This window comes from Echinops telfairi, unplaced genomic scaffold (genome assembly GCF_000313985.2).
Source record: "Echinops telfairi isolate 266 unplaced genomic scaffold, ASM31398v2 ScPeMD7_4;HRSCAF=17, whole genome shotgun sequence".
In the NCBI taxonomy this organism is placed as follows: domain Eukaryota; kingdom Metazoa; phylum Chordata; class Mammalia; order Afrosoricida; family Tenrecidae; genus Echinops; species Echinops telfairi.
The window spans coordinates 13,979,228-13,992,686 of record NW_022103900.1 but is presented as its reverse complement, the minus strand read 5'-3'; the positions used below and the strand labels follow the sequence as shown (position 1 = coordinate 13,992,686).

The window sequence follows — 13,459 nt, the reverse complement described above, 5'->3', positions numbered from 1 at the left end:
AAGTTTTCATTTCATCCTTGTACTACCCTGAAAGATTGGCTGGCTTCAAAATGTTTTTCTTTCTAGTCTGCAGTGGAATTCATTGAGTGTTCTAATTGCACGTAACACTAAAGAAAAACCTTGTCTACCACTTTTAAAAACAAACTGCGAATGTGAAAATAATTTCTGATGTGACTACTTTATAAAGCTCGCCTGTAGTTGTTTGTAATCTAGGCGTCATAGTTTAGATGTTTTTCAGACAAGAAGTATATTTTACCTCAATCTGATAAAATAGAATATCACATATCGTCAGCATTTTATCTTATGAACTCAGAGCGATGCTGTAACAATGCTGTTTAAGAAATATTATGCAAGCATTGTTATTTAGCGTAAGCTAAAAAATGAATAATAAATTGGAGAGGATATTAAATTTAAGAAAAAGGGGTTCTTGTCATTTTTCTTATAACAAAACTGATTAAAAATTGAAATAAATCTTTTGAAAATCAAGAACATAGAAAACAAGTAAAATCTTTCATTTTTACCAATAACCAATGCTCTGAATTGAAAATCTGTAAAGTCGCTAAACTTAAGTATCCACTATTTGGACTTAAACAAGGACACAAGTTTAGCTGAACTAAAAAGTATGATTCATGTCTGAATTTGTTAGTTTATAGTTTCAGAAGGTATAGAAAGCAAGTTTTCTAATCATGTTTTATTGAAATTTATTTTTAATCTAAACCATAGAATAGGTTACAGGTTCTGTAATGTTGACGAGTAAATGTAATACCAACGTAAGCCACAGGGTGGGAGTGAAAGGTAAGAACTGTGTCGAAGCAGCTTAAATATATGCTTGCATTGTATTTATAACCTTTAAAATACTTGTTAAACGCTAAAGAGCTACAGCTTGGGTTTTCTTCTTCCTCTAATACAACAGCAATCCTCAGCAAAAAAAATAACTAAATACAAAGAAATTTATTTAAATGTACAGGCCATTATTAGTGAGTAGCCTTACAAAGTAAGCATACACACAGATTTTGTTTTTTCCCCCCTGCATAAGTTTCTGATTATATCAGGTGCTTGGTGAAGAGTAGCATTCTGATCAGTGGTTGGATTGGATGAATTTTCTTGAATTACCAGGATTGAAAATATTATCAGAACTATTTTGGGTCTTCATATTTATTTTACTATCATTTTCCTCTTTGCCTGATTTTCCCTCTTTGCCATTTAGAAACAAAATTGTTGTACTTCTAAAACATTTATATATACATTTATATCTAGAAGTATACAAGGAGACTTAAAATCTTCATGGAATTTTGAAGTCCACTTGTGTATATACATATAAATGTATACATAAGTATAAAGCAATCTCAACATATTTTGCAATGAGGAAAATAAATATTCCACTTTATTTTCTGCTAGCCCATTCCTATTTGAGTTTAAAAGTGATGTAAATTGTGGTCATTTTGTATATTTAAGGTAAGAAGACAAGAGGTTCTATCTAGAAAAGAAACTTCACCGAAGAGCATTCCTTTACTTCATGAAAGGTAATCATGTCATCTTTTTTATCAACTCTATAAAATTATGAATAGAGATTAGCTCTATTTTTTAAAGTTTAGTACCATATATACTCATGTCTAAGCAGACCCGAATATCAGCCAAGGCACCTAATTTTACCACAAAACTGCATTAAAAGTGTGCTGAAAAACTCGGCTTATACACGACTATATATGGTAATTATTAGAAAGTAGCCTTTTCTTAAAGAACTGTGAATGACCAATGAAACTGAAAACTTGAGACTCCTTTATGTGTTAAAATAAACTAATTAAAAGCATACAGTTAATAGAGCTGGATCTAAAAACTGAATTCTCCAAAGCTCTATTACTTCAGCAGACCAGCTATTCTGTTCTTTATGGACTCTAATGTGAACCTTATCAAAATGAGGCATGTTTCATTTTTGTTTGTTTGTTTTCTGAGAGCAAAAATTAATGCATTAAAATTTCTATTGTAGGGGACAGTAAGAGCGGCTTTGTGATATATAGATAATATGTATTAGAGTGTTTTAATTTATCTTAGTTTTTGTATAACCCTTCAACATTGGAGGTGTTGGGAATTTTCTAGGATATGAAATGATAAGTATTTATGGTACATAAAAAGTTACTATGTAAGTTTAATGATACTAAAAATACATGAAGATATCATCTTGTTTTTTTAACTAGAGATATTATAGAGAGGACATTCTGGGACCTGAAAGAAGAATTTCATAGAATATGCATGCTGGCAAAAGCACAAAAAGAGCACTTGAACAAACTGAATGCACCACACACTGCAGCTGGTAAGGTTTGACTTAACTCACAGTCATTGTCATGTACTTGAAGTTTAATTTCTCTTTTTTTTTTAATCGTTTTATTAGGGGCTGTAGGACTCTTATCACAATCCATACATTTAATTTCTTTTATAATGTGAAAATATCTCAAGTGCAAAGAAGCTACAACTTGACTCCCACTTCCTTATATTTAAATGTATTTGTGTTGTATTATGTATTATGTTAAATAATTACTGACTTTTTTCCTCTTTCTGTATTGTGTGTGATAACTGTATAGATCAAAATTGATTGACATAATTATAATCATCTTAACGAGATGTCCCAACATGAAAAAGTACAAAATAAATATAGTGTATAAAGTTTCTATTGTTAATTAGGTTTTTAAAAACATTAAATTATATATTAGAAAGCCACCTTCATGCCTACTTTTATGAGGTAAGTAATGCTATAAAAACACACCTAATAGAATAGGTTTGTTTTTTACTTTGTGCTGAAAGCCAGTTAAATGATATGGTTAGATTTTTATAATTTGGTTCAAGAAATAAACATTTCATATTTCCTGTTACTAGTTCTATTGGAGGCACAAAGTAAGTTTAATATAAAATATAACTTAAATTGCTCATCTGTTGTATGAATTTATTACAGTGTGTTTTTTTAAAAGCTCTTACCTCCCTGAAACCCCAGAAAATAGCTTCCTGGTTTTTGCTTCTGTCTGGCTACCAAGCAATTTAGTATAGAAAAAGAAGATAAACTAACTGATCACTTGCTAAGGATAAATAATTCTTTACTCTTACGATCTGAGATATTCTTTGTACAATTCCCAAGAGATGTGCTTTGCAGTTTTCACTGAGATGTTTCGGCAGTGCTGACTAGCACTCCTATAATTAAAGAACACTTCTCAATTCATAGGGGGTTTATATCTAGAGCATTAAAAAAAAAAGTTTTACAATTTAAATTCACATTTTACTTACTACTATTTTATTATCAGCAAAGCTACACAAGGTAGTATTGGAAAAATAAAACTGTTTTTTGTAACAAACAGCATTTACTTCTTCCCCTTCTTTCTCCTCATATCCCAAAAAGGACACTACATTTCTTCATCTGAACTTTTGTCGTATTTTCATGACAATTGAACTTTTGCACAAACTAAAAACACCACCTACTTCTGAAGTAAAGGAATTATTGTTATTTAAAAGGAACTATCTGTAGAGATATAGTGCCTAGAATTCATAAACATGCTTTTTTCAATATCAGCATCTTATCAACCCATTGTAATAGTGACACATTCTTTGTTGTACAGAGAACTTTATCGCATTATCACTGACTTAGTACCTTGACCATTTTTAAATTACTCAGGTCTACGTCAGTATGTGTCTTATCAGGTAGAGCACTGAATGTTTTACTACAGTTTTTCCTACCAGACTGCGTTACTAGTGTTTGCTATGAACTGTGTGTCATAAATAATAAATACAGAATTCTTCTGAAATGTTTTGGATCTTATTTGTGCTACAGATATCTTAAATATTTAGTGGGTCCAGACATAAACTGAAATATTAAGTATTGTGCTCTAGTAGTAGTAATGAGAGGAAGAACAAATAACTATTTAAGAAAAATGATTACTGTCTAGGGTTTCAAATTATGAATATTACATTGAGTAAAAATATAGAGGAACTTTAAAAATATGATTTAGATAATATTTCTGGAGGAAAAAGTGTTTTTCGCCCTATAATTCATCTTCATGTCATTTATATTAAAGTTTGAGTTAATTTTGAATAACCAGATACAACTTAGGAAATTTTGCTAAATTTGAGTTACTAAAATTTTCAATTTTCTTTTTATTACTGCTGTCTTGTATTCATCCACATATAACAGTAGCCTCTGAGGGCAAAAATAAATAAGATTTTTAGAGTGCTATTTGATACACAGAAGAGGATCTTATTTGAATAGAAATTAGGAGAGAAGAATATAGGATTAGAGGTTACAAGCAACCATGAAATATTTTTCTCTTGTTAATCTGCAAGATGAGGGGGAGAGAGATATCAGGGGAGCTGATATCAGGGGCTCGAGTGGGAAGAAAATGCTTTGAAAATGGTGATGGCGGCATATGTGCAAATGTGCTTGACACACTGGATGAATGTATGGATTGCGATAAGAGATGTAAGTGTCCCCAATAAAAGTAAGAAAGAAATTATAATTATAGAAGATGTAGCTGGCTGGTCCGAAGGTAGTGAGATCTCACAACGATTGCTTACAGTCAATTACTGGTCGACCTATTTGTCTACCCCTCCTCACTACTGCACTTGACTAGTCTTAAAAAAAAACAAAAAAGAAGATATAGCTGAAAAAAATGAGTAGCTTTCACATTTTGCCTGATTCCTTGCAGAAATACGTATTCTTGAGATAGGTGAGACATAGAAATAGAAAAGTACTTTGCTTGCCCGAGTATGTTTCTCTGTGAGTCCTTTTCATGTTCCACATGCGTTTTCAGGGTCCCTAAGCTTGGACTTCCAGTGACCCTACACCCTTAGGTTTGGATTTTTTTTTAAATAGATAACAACTCTCACTCTTTGGGCAGATTCACTCTGAAGATATTTAAATCTAGCTAAGGTTGTACCCAGCTATGCTGAGAGAAAATATTTGCTATATGAAAGCTATTTTAGTTCTCCATGTTTTTGTTTATTAAAGAGATTTGGTCAATTCCTAGAAAAGTCATCCAGATCACATTTCTGCCAATTTTGAGATTCCAGATTTCCTTTCTGTATGTATATCTGTGTGTGTATTTATATTGAAGCCAGCCTTTCAAATTAGCATAATGGTTCAGAGCACAGACTCTAAAGTTAGACTACCTAGGTTCTAGTGCCAGTTCACTATGTGAGTGGCCTTGAAATTGACTTCTTAGTGTCCCTGTATGTTTGTATATAAAAGGGGCATAATAATGGTGTAGTGCAGTTAACACCATCAGTTTCTAATTGAAAGGTTGCAGGTTTGAGCCCACCCAGAGGCAGAGGCACCATAGAAGAAAGACCTGGTAACTTTGGAAAAATCAACCATTACAAACCCTTTTTGGTAAAGATAGGGTCACCGTGAATTGAAATCAGCCTGTGGATTCTTTGGAGTATTAAATGAATTGATGAATATCTAATGCTTGTGAGTCAGAAGTGACTCCGTAGCAACAGGTTTGAGGTGCTACTTGTAATAGTGCCTGGCACACAGGGTTGCTAATAAATGTTAGTGGTCGTCGGTGTCAGCAGCAACCAAGAAGACTCTTCATCTTGCTTTCCCTTTCTTGTCAAGATCACTGCTAAGTCTAAACTCCTTCTCAAGTGTTGCAGAATTCGGTGACCTCAACAGCTGTCTTCCTAATTTGTTGCCCACAACTAACAAATGCCATCGACAATTTTCTGCCACTCTGACATCTACTGCCACAGACTATGACTGCTCCACAAACCTCAACGTTCAAAAAAAATCTAGCAAAACACTTGAGCTTGCGCTAGCCTGCTGGGCCCTCCTTGTCATGTAAGCATATATCTAGTAAATGCACAATATTATTCTAGGCTCTCCGGGGAAGTAAATACAGATTCACTCAGAATGAATGTATTGACAAGATATTATCTTCCAGGCATTAGGCAAGGTACTGGGATTCATGAGCACCAAATTATAGTTTAGGACCTCAAGAAACCTACGTTAATGGGAGAAATAGAGGTGTTCTAGCAAATATAGTACAGAGTGCTTAGTACTTGAGGGCACTTCAGAGTAACACCTAAACTAGCTTTGGAAAGTCAAGGGAAAGCCATCCAAAAGAAATCTGTATTTAAGCCAAGATATGAAGGACAAATAAAAAATGCAAAGAGTAGCGGGAGGGAACACTTCAAGCAGTCTGCACACACACGCCCAGGCTCAGAGACAAGAGGACATGGCTATTTTAAAGACCTGGAAAATTCATTATGGCAAAGTTTATTAAGCCAAGCTCTTAACCACTGTCCCACCAGAGCTCCTTGGAGAAAAGAAGGTCAAATAAAAGGTGAACTTGGGGAGCTGGCCAGGGGCCAATTAATGATAGTTATGTGGTTGAGGGCCTTGGAGAGTTATGAAGGTAACATGAGAACCACACTTATCCCTACGTGATAGAACTACTCTGGGAAGAGGAGAAAAGCAGCAATGTAAAGAATGGTCCCAATACGAGATGAATGTAGAAGCCATCAGGTAATTCCAAGGCTGGGGTAATAAAAAGCAGCACTGTATAATGGGGTGAATTAAAGAAGTTGCATGTATTACATATCATATTCAAATAGAACATACCATATATACTCAAGTATAAGCTGACCTGAATATCAGCCGAGGCACCTAATTTTACCACAAAAACTGCATTAAATATGTGCTGAAAACTCGGCTTATACACGAGTATATACGATAGCTTATAGACAAATGTGCTGACGTGGAAATAAAAAGGTGGCGTGAGGCTGCCAAGACCAAAGGGAAAGGGGAAATACCTGACTTTTGATTTGTTCAGTGTCTTAGAAGCAACTTCTGATGTTTGCATGCCTACTAACCCGGACAGACACTCTGCAAGGGACTCTGTATCCTGTCTACTGAAACCTCCATCCCTGCCGAAGTCTTCACATTTTATACAGCTTCACTAAGATTAGAAGGCCTGATGGCACTTTGAGTAAAGCATTGCACTGCTATCCAAAAGGTTGGAAGTTCAAACTCACCACCCACTCTATAGGAGAAAGGCTAAGGCTGTTTGCCCATACAACTTCAGTCTGCGGAGCAGTTGGGCTCTGCCCTACAGGCAGGGTCACTGTGAGTCAGAATTGACTCGATGGCGGTGCCTTTGATTTTGTTTTGGTTTTCCCTAATTTTAACCTTCTTTAAATGCTAACATTGTTTGTTGTTATTTTATCCATTTAAAATCATTTTTAATATATGTATTAATCACCTCTCTGCTTTCTTGAATTTATATTTTAGGGCATAATTTAGATTTTCGGTGTTTTCCATGGCTCAGGATCAGCAACACTGCAGAGTTGCTGTGAGCGTTGTTTTTATTGAGAGGTGTAAATTTTGTTGGCCCTGCACTAGACGGCTGTGTATTCTGCATTCTTACATATGCTTTGTTTTGTTTTGATTTCCTTGCCTCTTCCCTGCTTTCAGCTCTTGTTGATATCTGTGTCTGCCTTTAACAATTCATATACCATCTTAATTCTGTGCTTCTAGCCAGCACCAAAAGGAGAACCAGAGTAAAATTCATAGACCCATGTGCCTGTGGCTCAAATTCTGGAGTCTCAGAAGCTGAGATTATCTGTCTTTCGCCCAGATCCTGGGAAGCCAAATGTTTTTTGGATACGTGACTGTTTGGTAAATGAATATCAGAGGATCTGTTAACTAGAGGCCATCGTATCTACCCGAGAGTAAAATGAAGGCCTGTTTTAATATATGAGGAAATCATATTTGCACATACAGTTTTCTTAACATGCATCCTGAGGTCTCACTGCTGCATCACATTGGATTATTGAGAGTAGACAATAGCTAAATTAATTGGTGATATAATTAATTACATAGTAATCTTGGAAAACAAATTTCCTGATTTGTATAGATTCTTTACATATGTGTGTATGTACCACCTACTAAGGATTTTCCCTCATAACAACTTACTGGTCAAAGTAAGTTCACAGTTGCCATTTCCCTTACTGACAAAATGTTTAAAGATATACAGTACAAGCAAATGCTTTTTAAATTCAGAACAGTATAGCTGTTGATAAGATACAAAGCTTCCAGCAAAAAATCTAGAAAAAGGCAAAGTAGTCAAACTGACGAATAAGCTGTGTTCCCATTCACCTGCTGGAGACTGCTAATGTTCCTGTGCAGCCCAGTAGCAAATATAAAAATCTCAGTTGCCTTCAGTTGCCATAAAAACTAGTAGAAAAATAATACTCATCTGTTGAAAGCTGATTGAACAGATTTTTAACGAATGTTTTGAATGTGAATGTTTCCCTTTTGTGTTCTTTTCCCCTGCAGAAACACAGTGCTCTGTGCCTATACAGTGTACAGATAAAACAGATAAACAAGAGGCACTGCGTAAGCCTCAGGCTAAAGATGATATAAATAGAGATGCACCATGCATCACATCTGTCACACCAAGAGGACTGGGCCGAGATGAGGAAGACACCTCTGTTGAATCACTTTCTAAATTCAACGTCAAGTTCCCACCTATGGACAGTGACCCCACTTTCTTACTTAGCACCCCAGAGAGACCCCAAGTCCTTGGTCCTGCCACAGCTGAGACCGTGGGGCAAGACACATTTGAACTGGAGCTCAGAAACAACCCAGGAAATTTCGTTAAAATAGAAGAATCTTTATTTGAAAACCAAAGAATTGACCCCATAGCTTCAGCTATAGAAAACCTTAAAACAACTGACAAAACAAAACCTTCAAATCTTGTAAACTCTTGTATCAGGACAACTCTGGATAAAGCTCCGTGTTTGCCACCTGGAAGCCATAATGCGTTGTATATAAATACATTCCCACTTCAGGACCCATCTGATGCACCTTATCCCTCACTCGATTCCTCAGGAAGAGCTATCCGAGGACCACAGCAGGTAACTGTTTTGCATTAACAAATATATTATGTGTGAACACACATTTTGCCATACATGCACAGATATGTATCTCCTTTAGGTTGCTGACATTGTTTTAAAAATAGTGACAAGCCGCAGTTAAAGTTTTTAATAAAAATTCAAGTCTTATAAATGATAGGACATTATAAAATGTGAATGTGGTAAAGGGCTATGTTCAAGTACCTGGAAATGTAAGGCACAGTTTTAAATACATGTGAACCTTACTCATACCTTGTGGTATCACTTCCTTAATCTCTTACTCTAAGCTTGTTTGCTCAATACCGGTGTTATTACAGAAATCTTTGTTCAATTTTATGCAATGAAGCAAATGGTATTATTTTCATTAAAATATTTGCACATATCATGCTCATTTTTACAAGAACGCATAATTTCCCCAAAATAAATCATTGCATTGTATATTTCTATTTATCCAAATAGGTGAACTATCGCTAAACTAATGTCATATTCGCATTTGTATAGTATGTAGACCTATAGGATTTGATTTTGGCTTTGGTTTCTAATCTGGCACTGAACATAAACCCTAATTTTAAAAAATAATTTATATATATATACATATATATATTGTTTTAATCATATGCCTTCAGTTTTTTCAGCTCATGTAGTATTTATAGCCCCCATTTTAATCCCCGAAGGCAATGAAAAGAAATAATTGTTTCAAAAACTATAAAAATAAACAATTTAATGAAAACACATTTGTTTGATTTATCTTCTCTGCCTTTGAGATACGGAGGAAAAAATGAATATACTTTCGTTTTATAAGTACTTTCATCTAACCTATAAAGTCTAACCTACTTTCCGATCATCATACAAAGGCGGTTGCAGTCATGCTGTGGTATATTTTAGTAGTAGAGAAAACTAGGCAATATCTGACAATAAGTCTTAATTATAAACTCACTTATATTCTTCATTGTACCTTATCAGAGTCTGTTATAGTTGCTCCTAAATGAAGCAAATTAAACAATTTCATTTATTGCCAGTAGAATTCCTGTGGAGCTGTGAAGTACATCAGTTCTAATACTTGTTAATTTTTTCTCCATTATATCTCTTGCTTGTTCTTTTCCTAGCTAGTCTGTGCATTCATATTTCAGTAGATGGCACCCTGCATTGTGCATTTGCTTTCTATACTGCAGCAAGGGAAACAGCTGGTATGTGATTACAACTTGATGGAGAAGTATACAGCTTAAAAAATGCAGGAGAATTGGTGGTGAGCTGTCATAAGACATGGGGCATAAGGTTAGATAATTGATATTTTGGCAGAAAAAGCAAATAAATTAGTTTGTTTTGAAGGCCAGGTTAGTTTGAAAGAATATTTCTAAAATTGATTTTTTCTAAACATTATTTTATTTATAATCATAAGTTAGTATGATAAATCCAAAATTCTTCACTTGTTGATAGATGCTAGCAGAGAGAAATAAAAATTGAGTTATATTTCAGATTTTTACTTTATTTAATATTTAATACCTTTTTTACATATTTAGGTATCATAACAAAGACTAAAGTAGCTTTTACTCCATATGATTTTTAGTTTTTTCCTACGGTTGCTGAGTCAGCGATTGGAGTCCTAGCTGAATTATATAAGACATCAAATCTGAACTAGTAGATCCCAGTAGATTAAAATACACATAGAATTTGGAGGTAAATTAGAAGATGGATTGACACACTAATTATAAAAATGAAATTGTTTCTAAATCCATTTCTTACTATTTTACAGATTTCAGTAAGGGTTACCTTTAATCATCTTTAATCTGTACCCATACCAGCTTCCCATTAGAATGGTGCATACGAATCAGACTTTTTGTTGCAAGCTATAAAATATGAATTAACTAGAGTTGACTAGATTTCTGCTTAATACAATTATTCCATCATAAAAGAAGATTTTTCTCGGTAGAAAATTATTTTACCCCCAAGTATACAACATTCGTTTTAAATATTATTTTTTGTGTGTGTGATAAAACTGTCAGATTCTCGCAAAAGGATCTGAGTCAATGTTATAAGCCTTCCTGAACTGGTATTTGAATATATCTTGGTACCTAGACAGACTTTGTATATTTACACCAACTGTACACAGCTGTCCAGTAATGTTTATAAGAAGACAGTGATGTTGTGAAACTCATATGTTTCAGTTAGTAATATACTGTTTATGTAAATGCTGGGTTAACTAGACGGAAGGAAGTGAGGAGGATGAAAACGAAAGTTATCAGGTAAGTTACTCTCAAAACATAGTAGTAGCATAAAAGAGTCTCATCAGACTTCTAAAAATTTACTTTAGATGGTGATTTTTCTCAAAGTATCAGAATTGAGAATTGTTTCTTTGGGCTCTTAAAGAATGCAAATTTTAGAAATAAATTTGTTAATTAAAAAAAAATAATTTTTAAAACAATTCTGAAAAATATATTAAAGTTAACCAATGTTTATTGAGCACCTACTATTAACATTAAATTAAAAGCTATTTCTTTCTCTTTTACTCATTTAAAAAATGGCATAGATGCCATTACTGAAGTGTTTACGTGGGTGGTCCTGTTAAATTATAACTTTCCATAATGCTTTGAGTTACTGCTGGCAGATTTCACGTTTCTCTGGGACACGGAAGGGTCTGAAGGCCATACTATGCACAGTATAACGGAGCAAAGTATACACCTGTCACTAGATTCTGCTGAGTGATGAAATACTTGACATTTAAAAAGATGTTTTCAGCCATCCAAACACTGATATATGATATGTTCAGTGGATATTTGCTTATAAATAGTGAAACATTGATTAAATGCATGTACACACGTACATCATACCTAATATACTATGTATTAGTAAACTCTATAAGACCTTATAACTTAAGGTTTCTAATATAAAATAGAAAAGATAAAATTTCATAAAAAAGAGTTACAGTATTGACCTTAGTTCCAAAACAGTTGTCATTGTAGTAACAGGTATTAAAACTGATGCTGTTGAAGCTAGCATATTTTTTAATATATGAAGATAAAATACTTAAAACATGTAGCCTAGATGGTTTTTATCAAAATATTGTTGTATCCTTTATGAAAAAGGGAATTGAGTCTCATATTAACTTTGGTGCAAAATTATTTTTCTTTCATATTAGGATATTTCAGTACTCGGTTATTATTCTTAAGGAATTTCAAGTACGTGCATATAACTTATTCAACATACAAGTTGATTTTCAAGACAAATAACGGAAGGTTTTTCATTTACTTGTTTCCTGCAGCCTGTTTGGAAGCCCCATCCTGCTCAAGACAGTGACTTGGTACCAAGTGGTACAGACTCGGAACTGCTAATACCTCGAGTTTGTGAATTCTGTCAAGCAGCTTTCCCACCATCCATTACTTCCAGGGCGGATTTCCTCCGGCATCTTAATTCACACTTCAATGGGGAGACTTAAGACAAATTTGAAAACAGACAAATCAAGTTCTGGGCAATGATTTGGGGGTTGTAATACTATAAATACTTGAGTATAAACAGTACAAAACGTTTATAGAAAAATTCAGTGCTACAGCTATTTGAATTTTTTCCTGCACTTAAATTTTGTACCTTACTTTTATTGTCTTTTAAAATATCATCCTGTACTGATCTGTAATTCATTGTATTCATGTTTACAGTGTTATTACCATAATTCAAAATTATGTGATGGGATATTATGTAATCATAATTCAGATTTTGTTTCCAATACCTAAACTTAAATGCTTGGATGTCTAGTTATATCATTTTAATTTGGTAACGTTAAATGTTTATGGGGATTTTTCCCACTTGATTTCATTTTAAATTTTATATTATTTATAACATATTCTTTTTTAATAAACTTGTAATAAAAATTAGTAGAAAATAAACATTTAATATGTAAAAAGCCAAACCTAAGTCATTTGTTAACCAATGGTAAAATTACTGGTAAGATAAAATATTTTAGGTTTTTAAAAAAATAATATATGGTTTTAATTTTTACTTTGTATAGCTACATTAAAAATGAGTGAAATATTAAAAGGGTTACTTATGCTATGTTCACTAATGTGTTCTTTGTTTCTAAGTTAAAAGAAAATAAAGGTTTATGTCACCACATTTTGGGAAAGTTCTTAACATTCATGTTTTCTTTCCAGTAACCAGGGAGAATGATAATGATCAGATCTGCTGACATTTTATTACATTTGGGTCACTTTGGATTTAAAAACACTTTTCAAACTAGATTACACAAGAAATACGTGTCTTTAATGGGAACAAATCTATAGAACCCCGTAAAGGACTGTCCATATTACCAATTTAGATTAGAAGTATTCAGATTCTTGTTGAAAAATTAGTTATTCATTGTTAGCAGCTTGACTGATGGCCACTGGAAGGTACTGAGAGATGATGTGAAACTCAAAATGCAAAATTTTTTAACATTTTAAAATGAAATTCTCCTTTGTTTTTCTTCCCTATGATTTTTCTTCTTTGGGTTTCTTTCTTCCCCAGACTTTAAAAAAATGCTTCCATTTTGTGCAGTCAACATTGATTTGCAACTCTGAAACCGAAATTTGAGCCA

General features: G+C 33.6%; 1 protein-coding gene across 3 annotated transcripts in view; it reads left to right on the top strand.

Moving 5' to 3' along the window:
• Nucleotides 1-12,737, top strand: part of TANK (TRAF family member associated NFKB activator) — a 107,137-nt gene extending 94,400 nt beyond the window's left edge. For all 3 annotated transcript variants that reach the window (XM_045299648.1, XM_004703790.2, XM_045299651.1), the window contains exons 5-8: nt 1,456-1,523; nt 2,196-2,311; nt 8,318-8,898; nt 12,155-12,737. In XM_045299648.1, coding sequence (XP_045155583.1) covers nt 1,456-1,523; nt 2,196-2,311; nt 8,318-8,898; nt 12,155-12,328 — 939 coding nt within the window. In that variant the 3' untranslated portion in view covers nt 12,329-12,737. The remainder of the gene's footprint in view (nt 1-1,455; nt 1,524-2,195; nt 2,312-8,317; nt 8,899-12,154) is intronic.
• The last annotated feature ends 722 nt before the right edge of the window (nt 12,738-13,459 follow it).